This window comes from Trachypithecus francoisi, unplaced genomic scaffold, assembly GCF_009764315.1.
Source record: "Trachypithecus francoisi isolate TF-2019V2 unplaced genomic scaffold, Tfra_2.0 Lachesis_group12, whole genome shotgun sequence".
NCBI classification, from domain to species: Eukaryota; Metazoa; Chordata; class Mammalia; order Primates; family Cercopithecidae; genus Trachypithecus; species Trachypithecus francoisi.
Window position 1 is genome coordinate 86888002 of NW_022681457.1, and position 27102 is coordinate 86915103.

The window sequence follows — 27102 nt, forward strand, 5'->3', positions numbered from 1 at the left end:
TCTTTCTTTCTTTCCTCTTTCTTTCTTTCTTTCTCTCTCTCTCTTCTTTCTTTCTTTCTGTTTCTTCTCTCTCTCTCTCTCTCTCTCTCCTTCTTTCTTTCTTTTTTCTTTTTTTTTTTCTGAGACAAAGTCTCACTATGTTGCCTGGGCTGTTCTTGAATTCCAGGACTCAAATGATCCTCTTGCCCCAGCCTCCCACAGTGCTGGAATTACAGATGTCAGACACAGCACCTGGCCTGTAATATGCATGTTCCATGAACTTTTTGAAGACCCCTTAGCCAGGCACAGTGGCTCTTGCCTGTAATCCCAGCACACAGGAAAGCAGAGGCAAAAGGATAGTTCACCTGTCTGGGCAACATAGTGAGACCCCATTCTCAATTTAATAAATAAACAAATAATAAGAATGAAGACCCCTTGTATATTTACCAGACCAGAAACACTAACCTCGAGAGTCTTGCTTACCTCTACCTTGTATGTGTGTGTGTGGACGCAGGTAGGAGAGAATCTCCTGGCCAACCAACAAAGAGAGAGAAGAGAGCCTACCTGCCCTTCCCCACTCACCCCCACAAAAAGGACTGACAGAGTGCTTCACGAAGATACAGACTCAGAGGAATGGGGACTGTAGAGATCTACATCATGGGAAGGGGACAGAGGGCTCTCTCAGCCCCTACCAGAGGCCATGAGGAAGGTATGTTTGATCTAAGTCTCACCAGAGGCCTCATAGTCACTCTTGTTGTATAGAGCTATAGAGAAGGATTTGTAGACAAGGGCACCAGGCACTGGGGACCTGTTGTGGTGCCAGGTGGGCAATTCAGTACTTGACCTGGTCAGAGACACCTCTCCCTGAAGCTCCTCAGCCATGATGAAGTTCTTGTTCCCTGCCAGGACCTTGAAGGAGGTAATGACCTGGCTATGTCTACATTGGTGGTCTCCCAAGACCTGAAGTTGATGAAGGCTTGGGAGGCCACAAGGCTGCTATGGTTGTGATCAACCACACTCATGATACAATTGAACTCAGCATTGCTCTGCTGCTATTCTCCACATTGTAGCCCAAGCTGATGAAGCAGGCCTTGACCTCCTTTGGCCCCAGCACCCTGCCATGGCTCTTGTCAGTGTGGCTGACCGACACCTGAAACTCTTGCATCTGCTCCTGGCCAGTGCCCTTGGTGTTGCAGGTGAGGATCTGGTTCTTGACCTCACTGATGATGCAGCCAATGGTGGTGAGCAGCTGCTCCCAGCCATGCGGATGTGTTCCACGATGTAGCTGATATGTTTGTTGTTGAAGATGAAGACCTCCTGGAGGAGCTGGTGCTCTGCTTCAGTAGATCCAGGTTCAGCTTGTGGCCCATGATGCTTTGCTCATATTGCTTCAGGTTTAGCTGGTCCTCTGGGGTCTCCTTCATCTTGATGGAGATGTACCCAATTTCCTCCATCTTGGTTTGGACCCAGGTTCCCATGACATTGGCCTGGCTGGAGAACTGGTGGTGGAGGTGCTCGTTGGACTGCTGCTTGCTCTGCTCCTCCAGAAGGACATAATCCTGCTTTGGCACCAGCTGCTGCACCTTTGCCCACCGAGAGTGGATGATCTAGGTGGGGTCGGGGGAGGTGACAGTGGTGTAGGGGTTGCTGCCTGACAGCTTGGTATGTTTGCTCTCTGTGATCCTCTGGGCCTCCTTGTGGGTGGCCAGGATAGCCTCCCTATCAGTATCTGGCAGGTTCAACTTTTGGCTGTGGGCTGAGATCAATCTTCTCGGTAGCGTAGATGATGAGCATGTGCTGGAGCTCCTCCACGGCACTCTCCATCCAGTCGTAGAAGGCGCTGCCCACTTGGCATACTCCAGGTGCAGATAATCAGTGGCCTCCAGCTGCTTCTTCAATTTCTCCAGAGCTTCCCTGTGACTGTGGGTCAGAGAGCACAGGGTTTCCCACTGCTCGTAAATCTTCCTGCACTGGGCATTGGCGCCGTGGGAGTCACAGTAATCCAGCTCGTTGAGTTCCTGGGCAATGTCCTCTATGATATTGTGAAATCTCTATTTGGTCTTTGATCCTGCTTCCTGGCATACGATGACTAGAAAATCATTAGAATTTCCGAAACCGTGTCTTTTTGTATGCTGATGAGTGGATGGATGACTGGCAGCCCCTAGGGAGCTTCAGGATGGAGGCTGGCCACCAGAGAGACCAAGGCATAATTAGAGGGTTGGGAATTTCAGCCCCACTGCCCAACCCCTGAGAAGGGAAGAGGGGCTGAAGATTAAGTTGATCAGCAATAGCCACTGATTTAACTAATCATGCCTATATAGTGAAGCCTCCATAAACCCCTCGAAGGACAGGGTTCACAGAGCTTCTGGAGAGCTGAACACATAGAGGTTCCTGAAGAGTGGCATCCCCAGAGAGGGCACGGAAGCCCCAAGTCCCCTTTCCCACACCTTGCCCTGTGCATCTCTTTATCTGTATCCTTTGTAATATCCTGTGTAATAAACAAGCCAATGTAAGTAAAGTGTTTTTCTGAGTTCTGTGAGCTGCTCTAGCAAATTAATGGAACCTAAGTAGGGGGTAGCAGGATCCCCAGTTTATAGCCAGTTGGTCTGAAGCACAGGCAAAAATAATTGGGCTTGTGATTAGCATCTGAAGTGGAGGCAGTCTTGTAGGACTGAGCCCTTACCCTGTGGGATCTGACACTATCTCCAGGTAGATAACCGTCAGAATTGAATTGAACTGGAGGACAACCAGCTGGTGTCTGCTGCAGATTTGACTGCTTGTTCGGTGGGTGGGGAAAACCCCACACACATTTGGTCACAGAAGCATTCTGGGTTGTGTGAGAGCAGAGGAAAAATTGTTTGAGTTTTTTCCACTCTTAGAGCCTCAATCAGCTCCACAAAGTCCTGGTGTATGGCCAGGTCACTTTCGAAGGCTTCGTGGTTGTGGATAAGGGCTTTGATGTCTGATAGGGTGGCCATCTCATAGTCCCGCTGCTTAAGCCTGGCTTCCTTCTCATGAGTCCAGGCCTCATGGATGGAGATCTTCTGCTAGAACTTCTCTGCCAGGTGGTTGAGCTGCTCCAGCTTGTGGATATCATTCACAGCAACTCCTCAGTGAGCCGAGATCGCACCACTGCACTCCAGCCTGGGCGACAGAGCAAGACTCTGTCTCAAAAAAAAAAAAAGGCTGGGTGCAGTGGCTCACGCCTGTAATCCCAACACTTTGGGAGGCTGAGGTGGGCAGATCACCTGAGGTCGGGAGTTCGAGACCAGCCTGACCAACACGATGAAACCCCATCTCTACTAAAAATACAAAATTAGCCAGGCATAGTGGTGCTTGCCTGTAATCCCAGCTACTCAGGAGGCTGAGGCTGGAGAATCACTTGAATCCAAGAGGCAGAGGTTGCAGTGAACCGAGGTTGCGCCATTGCACTCCAGCCTGCAAGACAGAGCAAGACTTTATCTAAAAAAAAAAAAAAAAAATTACAGTGATAGTTTAGTAATACTGATTTTCTTTTAGTTACTGTTTGTACTATATACTGTTTGTATGTTTGTTTGTTTGTCTACAACCTTTGCTTTAACATATCTGTATCCTTATATGGAAATTTCTTTTCTTTCTTTTCTTGAGATGGAGTTTCACTCTTGTTGCCCAGGCTGGAGTGCAATGGCATGGTCTTGGCTCACCACAACCTCCTCCCCCCGGGCTCAAGCAATTCTGCTGCCTCAACCTGCCGAGTAGCTGGGATTACAGGCGTATGCCACCATGCTTGGCTAATTTTGTATTTTTAGTAGATACGGGGTTTCTGCATGTTGGTCAGGCTGGTCTTGAACTCCTGATCTCAGGTGAACTGCCCACCTTGGCTTCCCAAAGTGCTGGGATTATAGGCATGAGCCACTGTGCCTGGCTATGTGTACGTTTTTTAAAGCAGTATAAACTTGCTGTTTAAAACCCAATCTGGGCCGGGTGTGGTGGCTCATGCCTATAATCCCAGCACTTTGGGAGGCTGAGGCAAGTGGATCACTTGAGCTCAGGAGCTCAAGACCAGTCTGGGCAACATGGTGAAACCTCATCTCTACCAAAAAAAGAAAAATACAAAAATTAGCTGGGCATGATGGCATATGCCTGTAGTCCCAGCTACTTAGGAGACTGGGGTGTGAGGATCACTCAAGTCCAGGAGGCAGAGATTGCAGGGAGCTGTGATCATGCCACTGAACTCCAGCCTGGGTAACAGAATGAGACCTTATCCAAAAGAAAAAAAAAAAAAACCCAAAAAAGCCAAAACAAAAATCCAATCTGGGCTGGCCATGGTGGCTCTCCCCTATAATCCCAGTGCTTTGGGAGGCTGAGGCAGAAGGATTGCTTGAGGCCAGCAGTTTGAGAGTAGCCTGGACAACACAGCAAGACCCTGACTCCACAATTTTTTTTTTAAAGAATTAGCCAGGTGCAGTGGCACATGCCTGTAGTCCTAGCTATTTTGGAGGCTAAGGTGGGAGGACTGCTTGAGCCCAGGAGGTTGAGGCTGCAGTGAACTATGATTGCACCACTGCACTCCAGCCTGGGCAACAGAACAAGATCCTGTCTCTAAGAAATATTTTTAATACTAAAAAATAAAAATAATAAATAAATTAGAAATTCAATTTGATTATCTTTGTTTTTATTTTATTTTATTTTATTTGGTTTGGTTTTAGTTTCTGAGACAGGGTCTCACTCTCACGCAGGCTGCAGTGCAATGTCACAATAAAGGCTCACTGCAGCCTCAAATTCCCAGGCTCAAATGATCTTCCTACCTCAGCCTCTCAAGTAGCTGGGGCCACAGGTGTGCATCACCATGCTCAGCTAGTTTTTGTATTCTTTTGCAGAGATGGGGTTTCATCATATTGTCCAGGCTGGTCTCTACCTCCTGGGCTCAAGTGACCCTCCTGCGTCAGCCTCCCAGAGTGCTGGGATTACAGGCATGAGCTACAGCACCTGGCCCAATCTTTGTTTTAAAATAGGAATATTTAGGGGCTGGGTGTGGTGGCTTACGCCTGTAATCCCAGCAATTTGGGAGGCTGAGGTGGACAGATGATGAGGTCAGGAGTTCAAGACCAGCCTGGACAACATGGTGAAACTCTGTCTCTACTAAAAATTACAAAAATTAGCTGGGCGAGGCGGTGCGTGCCTGTAATCCCAGCTAGTCAGGAGGCTAAGGAAACAGTATTGCTTGAATCTGGGAGGTGGAGGTTGCAGTGAGTGGAGATCATGCCATTGCACTCTAACCTGGGCGACAGAGCAAGACTCCATCTAAAAATAAATAAATAAAAGGAATATTCAGTCCATTTATATTTAAAATAGTTATTTATACATCTGAGTTTCAAGATATCCTAGTATTTGTATTCTATCTCTCTCACATGTTCAATGTTCCTTTTTTCTCCTAAATCTTTTTTGATTATTTTTATTATTCCAAATGTTTCTACATTAGCTTGTTAGTAATATATTTTTGTTACTATTTTTCCATGATTACCATAGTAATTATAGCATGCATTGACTTGCTAAAGTTTAATATAAATAATTCTTTTACCACTTCATAGACAATGCAAGTACCTTAAAATACTTTAACTCCATTTATCTGCTCCCACACTGTGTGCTATTTTTGTGATGTGTTTTAATTCTATGTGCATTTAGAACTTCACATGACATTATCACTTTATATAATTATTGTTCGTTTATTTTTACCCACATATTTACTTCCTTTGGATCTTAATTTTTCCTGGGTGCTCGTAATTCTTTTTGAGTTTCTTTTTAAAAATCGCCTTTGGTATGCCTTTAGTGTGGATCTGTGAAGAATTTTGACTGTCATAAAACATACTTATTTTACCTTCATTTTTGAAGAATATTTTCACTGAGTATAGCATTTTAGATTGATATTATTTTTCAGCACTTTAAAGATGCCATTCCATCATCTTCTGGATTTTATCATTTATATGAAAGAGTCAGTTGTCAGTCTTTTCACTTCATTTTAGCTTATTTTCGAGACAGATCTTATTCTGTCTCCCAGTCTGGAGTGCAGTGGCATGATCACAGCTCACTACAGCCTTGACCTCCCAGGCTCAAATGATTCTCCTCCCACCTCAACCTTCTGAGTAGCTAGGATGACAGGGGCATGCCTCTATGCCTGGCTAATTTTTCTATTTTTAGTGGAGATGGGATTTCACCATGTTGCCCAGGCTGGTCTCAAACTGCTGGGCTCAAGTGATCCTCCTATCTCAGACTCCCAAAGTGTTGAGATGACAGGCATGAGCCACTGTGCCTGGCCTCAGCCCTTTTTTCAAAAAATTGAGACAGTCTTGCTCTGTTGCCCAGGCTGGAGTACAGTGGTGCGATCCTAGTTCACCATAGCCTCAACCTGCTGGGTCAAGTGATCCCCCACTACAACTTCCTGAGTAGCTAGGACTACAGGTACACACCATCATGCCTGGCTAATTTTTGTATTTTTTTGTAGAGATGGGGTCCTTCCTAGGCTGCTCTTGAGCTCCTGGCCTCAACTGATCCTTCTGCCCTGGCCTTCCAAAGTGCTGGGATTACAGGCATGAACAACCATGCCTGGCCGAAGTTTTGTGTGTGTGTGTGTGTGTGTGTGTGTGTGTGTGTGTAGGGGGTGTTGTTGTTGTTATTGTTGTTTCATTTGTTTGTTTGTTTGTTTTTAAGACAGAGTCTTACTCTATCGCCCAGGCTGGAGTGCAGTGGTGCACTCGTGGCTCACTGCAACCTCTGCTTCCCGGGTTCAAATGATCCTCCTGCCTCATCCTCCCGAATAAGTGGGACTACAGGCACGTGCCACCATGCCTAGCTAATTTTTGTATATTTAGTAGAGACGGGGTTTCGCCATGTTGGCCAGGCTGGTCTTGAACTCCTGACCTTAGGTGATCCACCCACCTCGGCCTCCCAAAGTGCTGGTATTACAGGCGTGAGCCACCGCACTCTGCCATTGTCAGTCTTTTTTTTTTTTTTTTTTTTTTTTTGAGACAGAGTCTCGCTCTGTCACCCAGGCTGGAGTGCAGTGGCACAATCTCAGCTCACTGCAAACTCCGCCTCCCGGGTTCACGCCATTCTCCTACCTCAGCCTCCCGAGTAACTGGGACTATAGGCATGTGCCACCACACTCGGCTAATTTTTTGTATTTTTAGTAGAGACAGGGTTTCACTACGGTCTCGATGTCCTGACCTCGTGATCCACCCGCCTCCCCCTCCCAAAGGGCTGGGATTACAGGTGTGAGCCACCGCGCCCGGCCCATTGTCAGTCTTAATGTTGTTCCTTTGAAGGTAATGTGTGTGTCTCTCTCTCTAATTGCTTTTAATATTTTTTCTTTGGTTTTCAGCAGTTCTATTATGAAGTGCTTAAATATAGTTTTCAGTCGAGCGTGGTGGTTCATGCTTATAATCTCAGCACTTTGGGAGGCCGAGGTGGGCAGATCACTTGAGGTCAGGAGTTTGAGAACAACCTGGCCAGCATGGCAAAACCCTGTCTCTAATAAAAATACAAAAATTAACTGGGTGTGGTGACACGTGCCTGTCCCAGCCACTCGGGAGGCTGAGGCAGAAGGATTGCTTGAACCCAGGAGGCAGAGGTTGCAGCGAGCCGAGATCACACCACTACACTCTAGCCTGGGTGACAGAGCGAGACTCTGTCAAAAAAAAAAAAAGAGGTAATTTTCTTTGCATTTATCCTGCTTGGGATTGATAATGCTTCTTGAGTATGTGTCTTGATATCTTTCATCAATTTTGGAAAATTTTCAAATACTCTCTTTTCAAATAGTACTTCTTTCCTGTTTTTCCTCTTTCTTCTCTTCCTAGGACTCTAATTCCATGTATTGAGGCCTTTTTGCCATGGCCCATATGTCTCTTTCTCTCTTATCTATATTTTCAATTCTTTTCTCTCTTCCCATACTGGATATTTTTTGCTGAAACTATATTCCACATCATTAATCCTAGAATTAGCTGTGTCTAACCTGCTATCAGTTCCATCTACTATGCTAAATTCAACTATTATATTTTTCAGTTCTAGGATTTCAATTACATTCCTTTTTAGAGTATCCAGGTTTGGTGATTTTGCACTCTACCACAATTCCAATGCAAAATCTTACTGTTCTACACAGATCTACTCCCATCCTATTACATCAACCAATAAAATCTCATTTTTGTTTAAGCCAGTTTTATTTGGTTTCCTGTTAAACACAACTGAAAAATCTTAACTGCCATTGCTGAGATATCCCCCTTCATGATTTTGTAATGGCAGGCAGCAGCTCCAGGTGTCAGATGCAGACATGACATCCAGAGAAGAAGCGGAATGTTGCCTGTCATCCATCTCTGTTTATTAGGAGTGAAACTTTTCCTATAATTTCTGATTCAGAAGGCCAGGGTTGTAATCACACGCTACATGGAATGGGATGGGAGTGATTAGCAAATAGCAATCTTTACTTATCCCTGAACTTGGGGAGAGGATCATCTTTCGCTAGCAAACAGCTACAGTAGAAGAACATCCACATAAAACTGAGACTCTGGCAGCAATATAAAATATGAAAGGGGAAAGCTATTGGGCAAATAATCAACAGCGTTTACCATACTAATAGATGTATTAATTTTCTCTAAAGTTGTGTGTGTGTGTAGAAAATATCAGGAATTGTACATATCAGTCTTTAACAGGATTTAAATTTGAGAGAGGGACTATCTGGAATGGAAAGGATGGATATTTTTACCTATACAATTTTCATTAGTTTATATTACTTTGGTGATTTAAATTTAAAAGAGCTGCAATCTAAAAATGGGCTGCTTCCAGAATTAGAGCTAGAACAAAAATATAGAGTCAGAAGGCTGGATATGGTGGTTCACATCTGTAATCCCAATGCTTTAGGAGGTCAGGGCAGGAGGATCACTTTAGGCTGGACTTTGAGACCAGCCTGGGGGACATAGTGATACCCTGTCTCTACAAAAGAAAAAATAAAAAGAATTATGAGCATGGTGGTGCGTGCCTGTAGTCCTAGCTACCCAGGAGGTTGGAGGATTGCTTGAGCCCAGGAGGTTGAGGCTGCAGTGAGCTATGATTGCACCACTGCACTCCAGCCTGGGCAACAGAGTGCTTGTCTCTAATACATACATAAATGTATGTATGTCTGTGTATGTGTGTGTATATATATGTGTGTGTGTGTGTGTGTATGTATATATGCATTAGGGAGAAAGAGAGAGAGAGAGAGAATCAGAGAAGCACATGTTTGTATATTCCAGTCCCAGTCCTGGCCCCTACACAGTTACTCAGGTGCCAATAGCAGGTTTATCCCTTCTGGGGATTTGGAGGAACAAGGCTATCAGAGCCTGATGCCATCAAATATTTAAACCATTCACCTCCCTCACCTCCCACTCTCAAAGCTGTCTTCACATCATAAATTGGCTTCCAGGGCATATTTTCCTACAGGGAAAGAATGTGCTGGACATGCCATTGTGAGCATTCTGGCCCCCTTGGCAGTTCCATTTCTCATGATAAATTAATACATTGCTTCTCTGGCTCAGATAGCAGGATAGGAGCTGGGTTAGTAGGATCTACTTTCCATCCCCTAATAGATAGATTCTCTCTTAATGCTGTTAAAGTCAAGTTCATAAGCCTGGACCATGATGAATTCAAAGTAAATGTCACCTCTGATGCCACTTGGCAGCTGGCCAGCCAACCTGCCCTGTCTCTTCAAGCATATTTCTTTCAGACTCCTGTGCTTTCTAGCCACATTCATCTCAACCAGCTGTCTCTTTCTTTCTCTCTCATTCTGTCTTTTCCTCTATGACTCTCTCTCTCTAATTATATATATATATCTATCTTTCTGTCTTCCTACCTCACCACTTAACCTTCCTTTATCCCTTCTTTTCCTTTCTTTTCTTTTCTTTTTTTTTTTTGAGATGGAGTGTCTCTCTTTTTTGCCCAGGCTGGAGTGCAATGGCATGATCTCAGCTCACTGCAACCTCTGCCTCCCAAGTTCAAGCAATTCTCCTGCCTCGGCCTCCCGAGTAGCTAGGACTACAGGCACACATCACCACATCCAGCTATGTTGCATTTTTAGTAGAGACGGAGTTTCACCATGTTGGCCAGACCGGTCTCGAACTCCTGACCTCAGATAATCCATTCGCCTCCGCCTCCCAAAGTGCTGGGGTTACAGGTGTGAGCCACCATGCCCAGACTTCTTTTCCTTTTTCCTTGTTTTTTTTTTTAACATTAACCATGGAGTTGAATAATAATATATACCAGAGCTACGTGCCAAGCACAGAGCTGGGCCATATGTAAAAATTATATTCTGACCTCACAATAACTCTGAAAGGTGTTTTTGTTCCTATTTTACAAAGAAATAAGTGGAGGCTCATAAAGGGTAAGTAGTTGTGTTTAATAATCTTAAAGTTTTTCTCTGCTTAATTTTCAAAATTAGTAAATTAAATGCTTTATGCTTCCTTTATCCAAGAAAATACCATTGAGGCCAGGCATGGTGGCTCACGCTTATAATCCCAGTACTTTGGGAGGCTGAGGCAGGTGAATCACTTGAGGTCAGGAGTTTGAGACAAGCCTGGACAACATGGCAAAATCCTGTCTCTACTAAAAATACAAAATTATCCAGGTGTGGTGGTGTGCACCTGTAGTCCCAGCTACTTGGGAGGCTGAGGCAGGAGAATCGCTTGAACCTGGGAGGTGGAGGTTGCAGTGAACCGAGATTGGGCCATTGCACTCCAGCCTGGGCAACAGAGTGAGACACTGTCTCAAAAAAAAAAAAAAAAAAAAAAGATGACCATTTGAACAATAAAGCTCCCACTGCTCTTTGCCTCTTCCCATCCTTCTTCCTGAGAGTTGGACTTGACCCTGATTCCTCTGACACAATCTTAAACTTCTTTATAGAGGAGATAACCTTCTCTGTCCAGTCAGGCTCAGCATACTTTCTGTATCTGTGCAAAAGGAAGAGGTCAAATCTTCAGCATCTAGATTTGTAACTTTCAGTAACTTGGAGATGGAGGTTGTGGTAACATTAAATCTGCTCCCTGGAAGGTCACTTTTTATTATTTTGGGTGCTTAATTAAGTTGCTCAGCCACATCAAGTGTCCTCCCCCACGATCCTAGAAGATAGTGAGGTAGAAGTAGAGAGAAGTATCCCTTCCAGCCTACTTCAGTAGAAGTCGGAGAGGAGCAAAAGAGAAAACAAGATGTTTCTGGGTGGGTCCATGCCCCTCCACTCTTCTGCAAGGGAGTGAAGGCTGTTTATCTCCTGAAGACATGAATTGTCGGATTTTGGTTATAGGCTGGAAGAGTAGGAGCCACCACTGTATATTCTTAGCTAAAGGAAATATAAAGCATTTAATTTACTAATTTTGAAAATTAAGCAGAGAAAATCTTTAAGATTATGAATCAAAACTACTTACCCTTTATGATCCTGCCAAGGATCAGAACATGGCAGCAGAGAAGTCCCAGGTCCAGCTGAGTGTCCAGACTCTGTTGGATTCAGCACCATGGACAGAAAGCCCAAAGCTGGCCGGAGGGCTGAGGGTTCAACGCCAGGGACAGATACCCTCTCTCTGCCCCCACCCCCAAATTTCACCAGTCTCCACTGCTATTCCTGGGAGGAACCTAACTCCAGCCATTAGTTAACTGGCCCCCAGCACTTAAAGGTCCCGATAAACAATGGGTTGGTTTCCTTCTAAGGCCCTCCGGAATTTTACTGAGCTGTCTGTTCTGCAGCTTCCTGATAGAGTGGGGTTCGCCTTAGAGCAACTCTTATTAAGATCCAGCTGATTTGCATATATCTGCATTCACTGGGGCTTCTCCATTCTGGTTTTATTATAAATGAATTGCTCAGAGGAAGAAAGGGAAGGATTATTTCACCACTTTTCGTCCTCTTCTTTCCCCATATTCCTAGGGTCTCCGTCTGGAAATTTACCCCAGATGCCTGAAGCTGTGTATGGTGGAAGAGGGTAGAAACCAGACTCCAACAGTCAGATGTTTGCCAGAGCATCCTATGTAGATTTCCCCGGATAATTTCCCCCATCTGTTTGGTTTTTGAAAGGTCCTTGTCAGGTTCAGAGGAAGTCTGTATTTTGTTTTAGCACCTAGGGTCAGAACCTCTGGGTTCAAGTCCCTGGAGCTTCAGTAAGAAACCATGACTGGTGCCTTAGAGCCTGCTAAGGGGATGGAACCCCGTTCTAAAGAGGAGTGAGCGATGGTGGAGTGAGGACTCATTTTGAAATGAAAGGAGTCCCGGGTCTCTAAGCAGCTTCTAAAAATACCATCTCCCAGAGCTGGAGGGAGGGGGAGGGGAGAAATTGAGCGTGAGGAGAATGAAGATGGAAAGGAGGTGGCAGTGTGAGAACCCTTCCTCAGGTAGGTCTGGTTTTAGAGGTTCCGCCTGCATCCAAGGACTGGAGGGATGCCACACCTCCTTCTGCTTCCTCAGCGGGCTTGTCTCCCGTAGTGTCCAAGCCACAGCCTCTCCTGATGACCTTTCTTTCTGCAGGTAAAGAAGACCAATTCCTTCCACCTACTCCTCCTATTGCTACTGTCCAGCAAGTATGTCTGAGTGAGCACGTGTGCATTTACTCACACACATACACACGAACACACGCAGAAATGGCACATGAAAGCAGGTTATAAATGGCCAGTGATCTACGATGCCAGGAATCCTCCTTACACTCGGTGTTCAAAGAGGTATGGACTGTGGCAGAGACAGCGTGGTTCACCAGGGCATCTGCAGCACAGAGCATGGCGCCCAGTGAGGGCTGGGTGGAGAGGTGAGGGATACATATATGCAAGAGCACAGACACTCAGACCGCAGGGGCCAAGTAGTCACAGGATTCACATTCACTCTCGAGGCTTCTTAGGCTATGTTCGCTTCCAAATAGAGAGGGGGTGGGTCCCCCAAGAAAAGAGCTCGGAAAAGCCACGAGGTGGGTGGAGCTTTCTCCCCTCAAGTTCAGCCCAGATGGTGGCGCTCAGTAGCCGCCTCCCTCGTCCTGGAGGGCCCCAGCCCTTCCCACCACCAAAGTGTTAAACCCTCAGCTTGCACATAAATGACCTTCACTAGACAGAGGTCGTGTTCCACGTTTCCTTGCGGCTTCTTCAGCGCCGGCTGAACTCTTCCAGGATTGCTCCGCCTCTCTTGCAGGAATCTCCGATTCCTGGCGGCTGTGCTGTTCACTAGTCCCCTGGGATGGGCGGAGTGGGGTGATCAAAGAGGGGTACTCCCGACTCTGAGCAGACTGAGGACAGGGGTGGTTGTGAGGTGTGCTGCTTATGTCTTGACAGCAGGAGCAAGAACCTGAGGAACAGATCGTTCATGCAAAACCACCACCGCCCCCATCCCAGCGTCCACATGTTTCCCAGCCTCGGCAGCGCGCTGGTAGGGCGGGACCCCGTCCCTCACTTTGCTCTCCTTTCCCGAGCAGCTCCCGGGTTCGGGTTCGGCCCCTGCTTCCTGCCGCTGTGTGCGTGTGCGTGTGTGTGTGTGTGTGTGTGATGAGGGCGGGAAGAGAAAAGGGAGGGATGAGCCAGGAGACACCAGGAGCCTCGGACACAGGAACAGACCTAGGGCAGGGAGATAGGAGAGCTCTCCAGAGCTTGGGGTCAGAACATAAAGCTTCAAAACCTCGCAAGTCCTGGGAACAAGGGAGCTTCCAGACTAGCTCAGAGGCTGCAAGTGTCGCTGCCTCACCGAGGGTCGCCCCTCTTTAAGCCAAGCCCACATTGCCTGCCTACTTCTCAGGGATGAGGAGCTAAGGTTTAGCGCTCTGGGCCACCGACGCCAGCTCATCCCCCTCGCTCAGAAGCCCCGCCAGCTCCCACGGCTGCCCCACCCCCCACGGTTTGGGGATCTGCGGGACCCCTTTCTTTCCCCACCAGTTGGGTGTTCCGCCCCTGGCCTATGAAACTCCACCTTCCCACCCTCTGCTGGTGGGGATTGGTGGGCATCCCGCGGCGGTGCCTAGTGATTGGTCCCCATGGATGATGGCGAGCGGCGAGACCCCGCCCCCAGCTGGCGCTGGGGTCTGGGGGCACTGCTCAGCGGTGCCAGGCTGGCGCGGCTTGAGCCGCGGCTGCACTGACAGCTCGGTCTGCGGACCATGGAGACCTGCGCCGGTCCACACCCGCTGCACCTGTTCCTCTGCCGGATGTCGCTCTGTCTCGCGCTGCTTTTGGGACCCTGGCGGCCTGGGACCGCCGAGGAAGGTGAGAAGACTGTGGGCTCTGCTCGGAGCCTGGCATGCCAAAGATAGGGGGTTGGAGACGGGGGTTCTGCGGGAAGGAGTCATTGGAGAGACTAGAGTCTGTACTGGGGCTTGAAGCAAGCAGGCAGCAAAGAACTGGAGAGATAGAGAAAAATGTGGCCAAGCAATAGCGATGAGAGGGGCGCTGAGGAGCTTGGGGGCTGGAGACCCGGGAGGTTGGGGAAGAAAGAGACCAGGAACCGCGGGAGCCAGAGGCAGAGGTCCAGCGGCGGGTGAGACGGACAAGCTGAGTGATTGGAGGTGGGAGTTGCAGGGGCGGGGAGATGAAGAGTGGAGACAGGGTGATGCGGAGGTGAGCTCGGAATATGGAAAGACCGGGTGGAGCCCGGACCACAGGGGCTAGGAGACCACAGTGTGGCCAGCATGAAGTGGAATGCTGGTCGAGGGGTCTGGGTCCGGGCGCTGCCCGACGTGCAATCATGGAACTGTCCGCAGTGCTGAATTCTGAGCGTAGTCTACCGGGCGCGCTCCGCGTTGCCGGGTTTGAGGCTGTCGGCGATACTGTGGCCCGCGTCTTGCCTCTGATTGTGCATTTGGGGGAGCTATACGCTCAGTTGAATCCAGAGGCGTCATATCCAGGTGCAGAATCCGGAGGAGCTGGAATCTGAGGCGTTGACCGCGGGGTTGGTCGGGGCCCTGGATGGCTGATGCCTTCCAGTATGCAATTCCGATGTGCTGTCAGTTGCGCGGATCTCGGAAAGCTGTCGGCGGTCCTGCCCACGGTCGCTGATGCCTCTGGAGAGGCCCTCACCTTGGTGGCCCACCCCCTGGCTTAAGCTCCAGAGGGTAATATTCCAAGACTGCGGGATGTCCTGGCCTCCTGTCTCTGGTCTGCGGGCTCTGCTGTCCAAACCAGTTTCTGTGATCCATGTTGAGAGGTTGCAGGCTGCTGATCCAATGCCTCCTGGGGGAATAAAGGGACTCCAAGCTTCTCTGGTAGGAAGGGTCATAGATGTATACATAAAAGGACCCCTGACATTCTTTCAAAAGCAGTGGAAGTGACAGCCCCTGGGAAAAGGGCTGGCTGAGGAGAAGAGATATTTTATTTCTCCAGTTGTTAGCAGTATCTCTCCACATTGTTTTCTCAGAGGCCCAGGGAGTCAGATTAAAAATGTTCAAGTCTTCATGCCTGGGGACCACCGACCTCAGAAAAGCCCCTGAGTGGGAGTGGATTGGGGGGTATGTACAGGAATCCCCTGATACATTCACTACTCACTTTCTCTCTCTCTCTAACTGACACTTAGTTATAACTTTGGGAACCTAAGAAGGCTGGGGAGAGTCACTGACTCCCACTCCAATCTGACAGCCAACCTTAGAGTATTTGCCATGGACCCTGTAGAAGGCTGAATAATGACCCTCACCCCCAATATGTCAATATCCTAATCCCTAGAACCTGTGAATGTTACCTTCAGTGACAAAAAGGATTTTGCATATGTGATTAATGATCTTTTGAGATGGAGAGATTGTTTTAGATTATTTGGATGGGCCCAATAATCACAATCGTCCTTGTATGAGGGGTGCAGGAGGAGTCAGAGTCAGAGGAGGAGGCAGTGTGATGACTGAGGCAGAGATTAAAGTGATATGATTTGAAGATGGAGGAGGAGACCACAAGCCAGGGACTACAGGCGGCCACCAGACACTGAAGATGGTAAGGACATGAACTCTCCCCTCAGAGCCTCCAAAAGAAAACAGTCCTGCTGACACCTTGACTCTAGACCAGTGAAAGTGGCTTTGGGCTTCTGACCTCCAGAACTGTAACAGAAAAACAATATGTTGTTTTAAGCCACTGTGTTTGTGGTAATCTGTTACAGCAGCCCCAGGAATTGAATACAAGCTCCTTCCCTACTGACTGTGGCTACCTCTCTGGATTTGAGCTATTCACACCCCCTCCTGGGGATTTATGAAGTGGGAAAAACTTGTCCATATCATTTGTCACATTTTGCATTCTCTCAGCAAATTTACAGGAACTTCACCAAAGGATTCCACTCTCTTGCTAAACTGACCTTCTCGATTTCTGACATTTCTGTCTTCCCCTCTCCTTAGTCATCCTCCTGGATTCCAAAGCCTCCCAGGCCGAGCTGGGCTGGACTGCACTGCCGAGTAATGGGGTAAGTGCACAAGTGTCCCTTCCGAAGTCCCAGGGATCCTCTGGTGGTCCAGGACGCAGTCTCCTCAGCTCCTGTTTACATCAGACAAAAGTGCTCCTCAGAGTGTGTGGTCTCCAGCAGCCCTGGCTTCAAGCCAGAGTTGCCCATTAAAAAACGTTGAGTGTTCAGCCAGTTAGACAGTCAAAAAAAAAAAAAAAAACCAAAAAAAAAAACCAAAAAAAAAGTGAATAAGTGAGGACAGAACTGGCTGTCTAGGAACAGAAACCTGGCATCTGGATGGAGCTAATACAGGACAGTGGCTTGCACATAGTAGTAGATCCTCCAAGCAATGTTGTTGATTGATTGACAGAGCAAGCAAGACTGGGAGTCCTAAAAAAGGCTTGGAGACTTGGGGTGGGGTGGGATGATGTGGGCTGTAACAGCAGCTTGGTGGAGTGCAAAGGGCACTGGTTGGAGAGTCAGGAGACTACAGGCACCATTCCTAGCTCCACCACTAACTTGATGTGCATACCTGGTCAGATCGCTCTCACTCTGGAGCCTTAGTTTCCCCATCTATAAAAATAAGGATTGGGGTCATTTGTTTCCAAAGTCTCTCCCAGCGCTGCATCTTACAATTTCCGGGGTGTGCATGGTGGTGAGAGAGAAGTCAGGAGTCACTGCTAGCACTCCACCTCCTGGAAGCAAGTTGGCTCTGGGCTGCCCACCCCTTTACTCTTGTCCCCAGTGGGAGGAGATCAGCGGTGTGGATGAACACGACCGTCCCATCCGCACATACCAAGTGTGCAATGTGCTGGAGCCCAACCAAGACAACTGGCTGCAGACTGGCTGGATCAGCCGCGGCCGCGGGCAGCGCATCTTCGTGGAGCTGCAGTTCACACTCCGTGACTGCAGCAGCATCCCTGGCGCCGCGGGCACCTGCAAGGAGACCTTCAACGTCTACTACCTGGAAACTGAGGCCGACCTGGGCCGCGGGCGTCCCCGCCTAGGCGGCAGCCGGCCCCGCAAAATCGACACGATCGCGGCGGACGAGAGCTTCACGCAGGGCGACCTGGGTGAGCGCAAAATGAAGCTGAACACAGAGGTGCGCGAGATCGGCCCGCTCAGCCGGCGGGGTTTCCACCTGGCCTTTCAGGACGTGGGCGCATGCGTGGCGCTTGTCTCGGTACGCGTCTACTACAAGCAGTGCCGTGCCACTGTGCGGGGCCTGGCCGCGTTCCCAGCCACCGCAGCCGAGAGCGCCTTCTCCACACTGGTGGAAGTGGCCGGAACGTGCGTGGCGCACTCGGAAGGGGAGCCTGGCAGCCCCCCACGCATGCACTGCGGCGCTGACGGCGAGTGGCTGGTGCCTGTGGGCCGCTGCAGCTGCAGCGCGGGATTCCAGGAGCGTGGTGACATCTGCGAAGGTATCCAGCTGGTTGGGGGCCGTGGGGTGGGAGTGTAAAGCGTAGGTGGCAATTGAGAGAGAGTGTGCCCTAGATGAGGAGAGGCGGGGGTGGGGTCGGGATGCAGTGGAAAAGCCTTGGACTCTGGAGCGCAAGGAAAGCCCTGAAGTTTGTGGAGTTTCCAGTGGGTCCAGTCAGGGCCAATGAGTGAACTTACTAGGAGGTGAAATTGACTAGCTAAGGAGGCATTAGGGACCTATGTCTTAGGCACCTCACACAGGATTCTCCTTTATTTATTTTCATGGCAATAAAGGAAGTCTTTTTTTTTTTTTTTTTTTTTTTTTTTTTTTGATACGGAGTCTCTCTTGCTCTGTCACCCAGGCTGGAGTGCACTGGCCTGATCTCGGCTAACTGCAACTTCCACCTCCTGGGTTCAAGCGATTCTCCTGCCTCAGCCTCCTGAGTAGCTGGGATTACAGGCATATATCACCATGCCCAGCTAATTTTTGTATTTTTAGTAGAGACGGGGTTTCACCATGTTGGCCAGGCTGGTCTCAAACTCCTGACCTCAAGTGATCCACCTACCTAGGCCTCCCAGAGTGCAGGGATTACAGGCGTGAGCCACTGTGCCCGGCCAAGGAAGTCATTCTTATCTCTGTTTCACAGATGAAGAAACAGAGCCTCAGAGAGATCAGTACCTCACTTGCAAAGTTAGGAAATGGGGAGCTAGGATTTGAATTCAGGCTTGCCCAACTCTCACATTCTTTGTACGACACCATGCGGTCTCCCCTGTGCATAAGGAAGAACTCTACAGCAGCCCAAGCTTCAGACTAGTGGGATTGGTAGCACACAGAGAGGAATATCCCAGTCACGGACCACATACTTGGAAGTTAGAGACTGGCAGGGGAATTTTTATGCTGGAGAGAGGGATTGGGAGGTTGCACTAGATGGTTACTAAGATCACATCCCACTCTCTGAACTACAATCAGTGTGCTCCCTGGGGGAGATCCTTCATGTTGAGGGTTTTGCTGGGTTCTTAGGCTGGTGGGGGCATTAGGAACAGACCTCTCATTCTCTCTCCTGCCTGTGGCTTTGGACACAGAGGGTGAGGATGGGGTTATGAATGTGTATACTTAATATAGAAAGATCAAGGTATGCTTTTTCTAAACCATGTCCTTTTCTGGGTGCCAGGGCAACAGAAATGAGTCAGACATAGTCCCAGCTCTCAAGAAGCTCACAGTCTAGATGGAGAGATGCAAAAATTAAAAAATCACAAGAGGGTAAATATATGCTATAACAGAGGGATACACAGAGTGGTGGGAAGACAGGAGGAAGTGACTAAATTTGCTCTCATCCCTTTGTTCAATCATCCATCCAATATGAATTGAGGATGTGCCAGCTGCATTTATTGAGGGCTTATTATATGTATATAGATAAATGCCACCATCTCCTCCCTGCAGAAATTGTAATTTAGCGAAAGACTGGGAGGCATGAACCTTCCTGAGCTCTCCAGATATAGTTAGGATCCACCTCTGTACTCTCCAGTATTCACTGAAAACTATTTCTGTACTTACCCCATGGTATGCAGTGATCTACTTATGTGTGTTTTCACCACTAGATTAAGACCTTCTTTTATTTTTTTAGAGATGGGGGTCTGTCTATGTTGCCTGGGCTTGAGTGTAGCAGCTATTCATAGGCATGATCATAGTGCATTACAGCCTTGAGTTCTTGGGTTCAAGCATTCCTTCTGCCTCAGCCTCCTGAGTTGGTGGGACTACAAGGACCACACACTAGTTTAGGAACTTCTTGAGTTCAGGCATTGGGTCTTACTAGTGTCAGCAGCCCCAGCATCCATAACAGGATAAGCCATATGGTAGGTGTTCGGTGAAAATGCATTGGGTGAAAAAGTGGTTACTATAGGGTGTGACACATAAACAGAGAGCTAAGGAAGCATGGACAGGAGAACCTAATTCTAAGCATGGAGAAGGCTTCCCGGAGAAGACTTCCCAGGAAAGGTGAGATGGTCCTTTTTCCCAGAGAGCCTAGAGCATTCTAAGCTTAGGAATTGCATGCAGAAGCATGGAGGCAGGAAGGAACACAGCATGCCTGGGCCTATGTAACTAAATGTGGTTAGAGCAGAGGGCATGTGGGGGTATGGGAGTGAAGTGTTGGGGATGAGAGGAGCAGGGGGAAATCGTGAAGGGCCTTGAATGTTGGGATAAAGAGCTTAGACTTTATGCTTTAGGCCAATGGGGAGGATTTGAAGCAGGGATATGACGTGCTCAGATTTGTATTTTCAAAATATCACTCAAGCTGCAATTGCAAAGAAAGGATTGAAGAGGGAATGATTAGGAGCCAGAAGATGAAGAAGGAAGATGGTGCAATAGTGCAGAAGAAAGAGCACAGGGGCTGAACTAAGATAGTAGCAGAGATCATTGAGAGATGAGGATAGATGGGATCATGAGTTAGCAGCCACAGCACTTAGTAACCATGTGTTACAGGAGGAGAAAGGAGTCCACTTTGACTTACATGCTACTGGGGATTGAATGGAGAGAGGGATAATTCACTGGGGTACAGAACACAGGACACGGATAGACACATCATATTTATGATGTCCATGGTGCATTCCAGTGGAGGTAGCTAGAAAGTGGGTCTGGAGCTCAGCAAGAGACAGTACTTGAAGCTGTGGGTGTGGTTGGGACAGACCAGGCAGAATGTGTGGGGTAAGAAGCCAAGAGGGCCAGCAATGAAGACTCATAGAATAGCAATATTAAGGACAGGTAGAAAATACAGAGCCCATTAAAAAGGCTAAGAGGGAGTGGTCAGATATGGAGGAGAACCAGGAGAGTGTGACATTATGACAGCCAAGAGAGATAGAGGTGTCCGGGAAGGAATGGCCTACAGAGTTGGGAAGCAGTCAGGTAAGTTGAGGGTTAGAAAGTGCCCAGTTGGTGGCCTTAGTGAGAGCAATTGCAGCTGAGTGATGGACAGAGAGACCAGGTTGCAGTAGACTGAGGGATAAAGGAAGTTGAAGAGCTTGAGTCAGGGAGTCTAGAAGCCTGGATTTGAATTAGGAGAAGAGGACATATCTTGAGGAGAACATTGGGTTGAGAGAGGATTTTTATTATAGATGGGACTTGTTTATATGCTGAAGGACAAAGAGCCACTGGGGTACCAAGTGTGTATATGGGCATATCCCCATCCCAGTCCCAGGAGACAGGAGTATTTTATTACTGATGTGGGCTAGAATTGCTGATGCATGTTGCTAACAAAAAGCAGGCCAGATTTTAGTCAGTTTTGTTATTGTTTTTACGTACTCTTTAGTTTGTGCCCTTATTGCCTGCACCCAAAATGGGCCACTTTTTACTGCTTCACTACCAAGAGGGGAGACGACTGATGGAATGTAGTCTTTGATGAGGTTAAAGGGAGAGATCCAGGGTGGAGACAGAGGGGCTGGCCTTCAACAGGAGGTGGCTTATTCCCTCCTCTAGGACTGGAAGGGAGGAGGAGATAGGAGATGGTTGTGGATGGGGGCATTTGTGTGTTTTGATGGGCAGATGTTGAGGGAATTACCGACTGATGGCTTCCCTTCTCCCTATAAGGTGGGACAGAAGGCATCTGTACAAATGGACAGTAAGGTCCTTGTCTGTTTTATTCATTGCTGTTTATCTATAGAGCCTACCTAATAGATGCTAAAAACTATTTGCTGAATGAATGAATCAGGAGTGAGAGGAGGAGGTTTCTCTGGGAAATGAGAGAGAAAGAGAGAGAGAGACAAAGAGACTCAGGAACCCAATCCATGTCTGATGAGACCAGAAAAAGGCCACTTGTAATGGCCTCAGCTCTGTCTTGGGGAGTGGGGAGCTGGGGACAATGCCAAGGAAAGCTTCACAAGGGAGATGTTATTTGAACTGGGGTTTGGAGAAGTATAGAAGTTTGCCAGGAGAAAGGGGATATAAGGAGTTATAGAACAAGACCCAGAGATGTGAAAGGACGAGCTCAGTGTACCATGGGTAGAGTGGTTGGCAGTGGGGAGGTGTTGGAGGATATTAGAAAGGGAAGAGAAATGATTGGATTTGTATTTAGAAAGTTAAGGCCTTCCAAGTGCCTTCTGCAGCTAACATGGGCTCCCCTCAAAAAGTAGATGGATAAGGGGGAAATAGAGCTAAGAAGTTCTTTTCCACTTTTTCTCTTTAGTGACCTTGACTTTTGTTCTCCCTCTGTTAGCCACTAGAGAAATTAGTGAAAGAACTGAGGTTTCCTTTGGGGGAAAACATCAGGGCATGTAACCAGTATCGTAATTCTCTGCTAGGGCCAGGTGCAGTGGCTCACACCTGTAATCCCAGCAATTTGGGAGCCCAAGGCAGGAGGATCGCTTGAGCCAGGAGTTCAAGATCAGCCTGGGCAACACAGGGAGACCCCATCTCTACACACAAAAAAATTAGCCAGGCATGGTGGCACAGCATGCCTGTGGTTCCAGCTACTTGGGAGGCTGTGGTGGGAGGATTGCTTGGCCCCAGGAGGTGGGGGCTGTAGTGAGCTATCATTGTGCCACTGCACTCCAGTCTGGGCAACAGAGCAAGACCCTGCCACAAACAAACAAACAGAAAACATCTCAGTGGGATTGCCTTGGAGCCAAGAGACCCAAGCAGATATGTTGTCTAAGGCTCCATAGGGCACAATGAGCCCCTGTGAGGGGGTGGCACAAGGGGCATTACAGACAGGGAAGCTAATGTGGGCTCATCCTAAGAGGCACTTTCTGCCAGCATTGTTCAACAAAGGCAGCCTCAGAAGCGGGTGAGTGCCTCATGATAAAGTATGTGACAAAGACTGTGGCTACTGCTGGGGAAGCTGCTGGAGGACCAGGCCAGTGGGAGCTGAGCTACATTATCTCTGAAGTTCTGACCTTGAAGAGAGGGAGGGGCTGGCAGTCAGGAATCCCTGAATCTGCTCTTCAGCACAAACTCCTTCTAAGCAGAGCCTCACACAGCAGAGATACCACTGTGGTCACTGATGGGCCCACCCACCTCTAGGACAGCAGCTACCCTCATACACTTGTGGGGAGGGAGCCTCCAGCATTCTTCCCCTTTTGCTGTGAAACCCTGTGAACAGATCATTTATCTAGGCTCTCACTTGCTCTCCTATTTCACAACAGAGGTGGGCAGGGCATGGTTGTTATTCCTATTTGACCAATGCTTTCTTGAGGCCAGAGAGGCACAAGGAGTGGCCCAGTCAACACTAAAACCCAAGCCTTCCAAGTCCCAGCCTGGGTCTCTGCTGCCCACCAGACCACGAAGATAGTTAGTCCATGCTCTGTTCTGCAGGCAGAGGAGGCTTCTGAAGGCTCCTGGGCTGCCAAGCCCCTCCCCAGAGTTGTGTTGCCCAGAACTCTGAGCAAGATGGACCCTCTCAAACCTATGCCTTCCAGACAGTGGAAATCCTAGTCCCCTCCCCTCTTCTGCCACACAGGCTGAAAGTTCTTCCCAAGGGCTAGCCTGCACCCTTTCCGTTGTACTGCGTCTTCTTAGAGCTGGAGAGCAGCCAGCTAGACTAGAGGATAGGGCCAGGGAACAAGGTGAGGACCACCCAAGCTCTGAGAGGTAGGGCCGGGAGCCACCTGGCCCAGCTGGTGAGAAATTTTTTTCAAGTGGGTGTTTAGCAGTTATCACTTAAGGCCTGTGGGGGAGGAACAGTAATTACTACCATTATTGTGAAAATGTGGTTGGTACTGGGCTAGGTAGTTTACATGTTTTATCTCAATCCTCCAACAACCTTTTTGAGGTAGGTACTCAACACAAGGCTCAGAGGGGTCAACTGATGTGCTCAAGGCCACACAGCAAATAAGTGGCGTGACTCAGCTACAAACCCAGGTTGTTCAGGTAGAAACACTTGTGATCTTAACAACCTGTGTTCTGAGAAGTGAGAGAAGCAAACTGAGTAGGTGTCAAGACTGGAACTAGGTCTGACTCATGGTCCAGGGAACTTTCACTGGCCCTTCTCTCTCCACCCACCACCCTCCACCTGGTTGGCTTTACTTCCAGTTGGGAATTTATGACGCACTAACTGTGGTGGTGGGAGGGTGTGTGTGTGTGTGTGCGCGCGTGTGCATGCGTGCTTGTGTGTTTGTCCCTGTGTTTGTCTCTTGGGGCACCTCTCCTCCCCTCTCTTCCTCACAGCAGGACTGCAGAATTTGACTCATTTTCTTCCAGTGGTCCTGAGGGTGGTGTGATGTGGGCTTGGGTTGGAATCCCACAGGCTGTGGGACAGCAGCTGTAGGCAACTTCACCTCTCCTAGCCTTAGCTCCCTCATTTTTAAAAGGGGATAAAAGGCCAGGCAGAGTGGCTCATACCTGCAATTTCAACATTTTGGGAGGCCAAGGTGGGCAGATAGCTTGAGGCCAGAAGTTGGAGATCAGCCTGGTCAGCATGGTGAAACTCCATCTCTGCTAAAAATACAAAAAAAATGTAGCCAGGCATGGTGGTGCACGCTTGTAATCCCAGCTACTCAGGAGGCTGAGGCAGAAGAATCGCTTAAACCTGGGAGGTGGAGGTTGCAGTGAGTGGAGATCCGGCCACTGAACTCCAGCCTGGGTGATAGAAGGAGACCCAAAAATAAATAAATAAATAAAATAAAAAGAGGATAAAGTATATAACCTCACAGATGGTTGTGAGGATTCAACAAATTAATAGACCTAATTTAAAAAATAAAACATAGAGACAGGGTTTGGCCATGTTGTCCAGGCTGGTCTCCAACTCCTGGCCTCAAGTGATCCTCCGGCTTTGGCCTTCCAAAGTGCTGGGAATACAGGAGTGACCACCGCGACCGGCTGAAAGTGAAATGTTTCAAAGTATTCCGAACACACTGAGCATTTTCTTTTTTTTTTTTGAGACGGAGTCTTGCTCTGCCACCCAGGCTGGAGTGCAGTGGCCGGATCTCAGCTCACTGCAAGCTCCGCCTCCCAGGTTTATGCCATTCTCCTGCCTCAGCCTCCCAAGTAGCTGGGACTACAGGCGCCCGCCTCGTCGCCCGGCTAGTTTTTTGTATTTTTAAGTAGAGACAGAGTTTCACCGTATTAGCCAGGATGGTCTCGATCTCCTGACCTCGTGATCCGCCCGTCTCGGCCTCCCAAAGTGCTGGGATTACAGGCTTGAGCCACCGCGCCCGGCCACACTGAGCATTTTCTAAGGGTAGGAAATGGGTTGTTCAGGAGTCACTCCACGGGGCAGTGCTGACTGGAGTGGCTGAGTTCCCTGTTTTTCTATCGCAATTTGAGGAGATAAACGCTGCCCTAACCAGGCCAGTCAGGAAAGTGGGGAGAAACTGTGGAGGAGCCCCCTCTTCTCACCAGCCATGCCCTGCAGCCTGTCCCCCAGGGTTTTACAAGGTGTCCCCGCGGCGGCCCCTCTGCTCACCGTGCCCAGAGCACAGCCGGGCCCTGGAAAACGCCTCCACCTTCTGCGTGTGCCAGGACAGCTATGCTCGCTCGCCCACTGACCCGCCCTCTGCTTCCTGCACCCGTGAGTCCCCCCTCCAGGCTGCACTGCGAAGGGTGGGTGGGGGATTGCCAAGGAGGAAGGCCTGACCCAGGTGGTGGTGAGGGCAGGGGTTCAGCACTGGGGCCCACGAGGGCAGACATGGGGGCCAGCGCCCAGAAGGCGGGGTATGGGGAGTGGAGCCTGGGCGCGCCCTGGGGACCAGGGCCTTTGATAAGAAGAACCAGAACAACTGCGAGAGTCCAGACGGAGGATGGGGTTACGATGCCTGGTGGATCACTGAGGAGAGCGCCCCTCTGCTGCCCTCTCCTCAACCTGCCTACCCTCCAGCCGAACGGGGGGCTCCTGACCTTCCTTCGCACCATCGGTTCTTGGTCCCCTTGTTCCCATTCTCAGCTCCTCACTAACCTCCTCCCAAATTCTCACCAACCGCCCCACCACTCTCACATTCCAACCTCCCAAGGGCTCCCACGCCCCCATACCTGACCCTTCCCTGGGGGAGGGGCGAGCCCCTGCTCCCGCTCGCCCGTGCTCCCGCTCGCCCTGGGCTCATCCGCCCTCGACCCCTCCCTGACTGATCATGTCTGTTCCAATGTCCTTGACTGAACCCACGCCCCCATTCCCCCCACCCCAGACCCCTCACCCCTGTCCTATCCCCCTTACCCACTGGCTCCCACGGCCCATTGCCGCTCATCCATCCCTGTTCCTTCACTGGTCGTCCTTTCTACCCTCCTCCCTGACAGACCCCACGCCACTGTCCCTCCCGTCCCCTCTCACCCACCCAGTCCCTTGATGAACGGCCCCGTTCCCTCCTCCGCGACTGACCCTCGGGCCCCTGCTTCTCCTGCCTCACGGAGGGTGGACCAGCCCCCGCCCCCCTCGTGCATTCCGCCCCCCTCACGGGCACCAACGCCCCGCCCTGACCGCCCCGCCCCTGTGCCGCCTCAGGGCCGCCGTCGGCGCCGCGGGACCTGCAGTACAGCCTGAGCCGCTCGCCGTTGGCGCTGCGACTGCGCTGGCTGCCGCCGGCCGACTCGGGAGGCCGCTCGGACGTCACCTACTCGCTGCTGTGCCTGCGCTGCGGCCGCGAGGGCCCGGCGGGCGCGTGCGAGCCGTGCGGGCCGCGCGTGGCCTTCGTACCGCGCCAGGCCGGGCTGCGGGAGCGAGCCGCCACGCTGCTGCACCTGCGGCCTGGAGCGCGCTACACCGTGCGCGTGGCCGCACTCAACGGCGTCTCGGGCCCAGCGGCCGCCGCGGGAGCCACCTACGCGCAGGTCACCGTCTCCACCGGGCCCGGGGGTAAGGCCGCCCGCGCCCCCCACCCTGAGGTCCCCGCGCCCTTTCGGGGCCACCCGGTCGGTCTAGCAGGAGCCTCACCCACCCGCCCCAGAGAAGCCACCCTCTACACGCACCCCGCCCCTCTCCAGGACACAAAGTCACTCCCCGGACGCCCCAGCGTCAGTCGCCCTCCCTAGTGTGCGAGAGGGACTGAGGATGCAGACGTCCCCTTACTACCGGGCCAGAGGGGAGATGCGCATTTCTGTGCGTCTGCGGGAAGCCTCTGGGTGCTCGCCTTTCTCCTGGACGCCTTGCACAAAGCCTCTGTCCCGCTCACAGCCCTGCAGTTGGCCTTGCCGCTGATTTCTCAGGGAAAAAGAGGTGGAAAGTCCCTTAATCTCTTAACTTCCCTTTAAAAAAATGTCAGTAGGAAGCCGAATTTACTTCCTTCCCTCTGTCTCGGGAAGCGGGATCCTGTCCTGTGTCCCTTACCTCCACCACTCGGCCTCTGCATGGTTTTGCTGCACCTCCTTTCCTGGTCCCGGGAAAGGGCAAGGAAGCTTGTAGAGTTAGGCTGTAGGGGCG

General features: G+C 49.8%; 1 protein-coding gene and 1 pseudogene across 1 annotated transcript in view; one reads left to right on the forward strand and one right to left on the reverse strand.

Annotated features, from left to right (window-relative positions):
* Nucleotides 1-251: 251 nt before the first annotated feature.
* Nucleotides 252-12734, reverse strand: LOC117093560 (annotated as a pseudogene).
* A 1059-nt stretch (nucleotides 12735-13793) lies between these two features.
* The window catches only part of EPHA10 (EPH receptor A10), a 50170-nt gene continuing 36861 nt past the window's right edge, over nucleotides 13794-27102 (forward strand). Inside the window, exons 1-5 of the mRNA XM_033227055.1 lie at nucleotides 13794-14196; nucleotides 16299-16363; nucleotides 17088-17766; nucleotides 25108-25263; nucleotides 26188-26538. Of these exons, the coding sequence (XP_033082946.1) occupies nucleotides 14091-14196; nucleotides 16299-16363; nucleotides 17088-17766; nucleotides 25108-25263; nucleotides 26188-26538 (1357 nt within the window). The 5' untranslated portion in view covers nucleotides 13794-14090. The remainder of the gene's footprint in view (nucleotides 14197-16298; nucleotides 16364-17087; nucleotides 17767-25107; nucleotides 25264-26187; nucleotides 26539-27102) is intronic.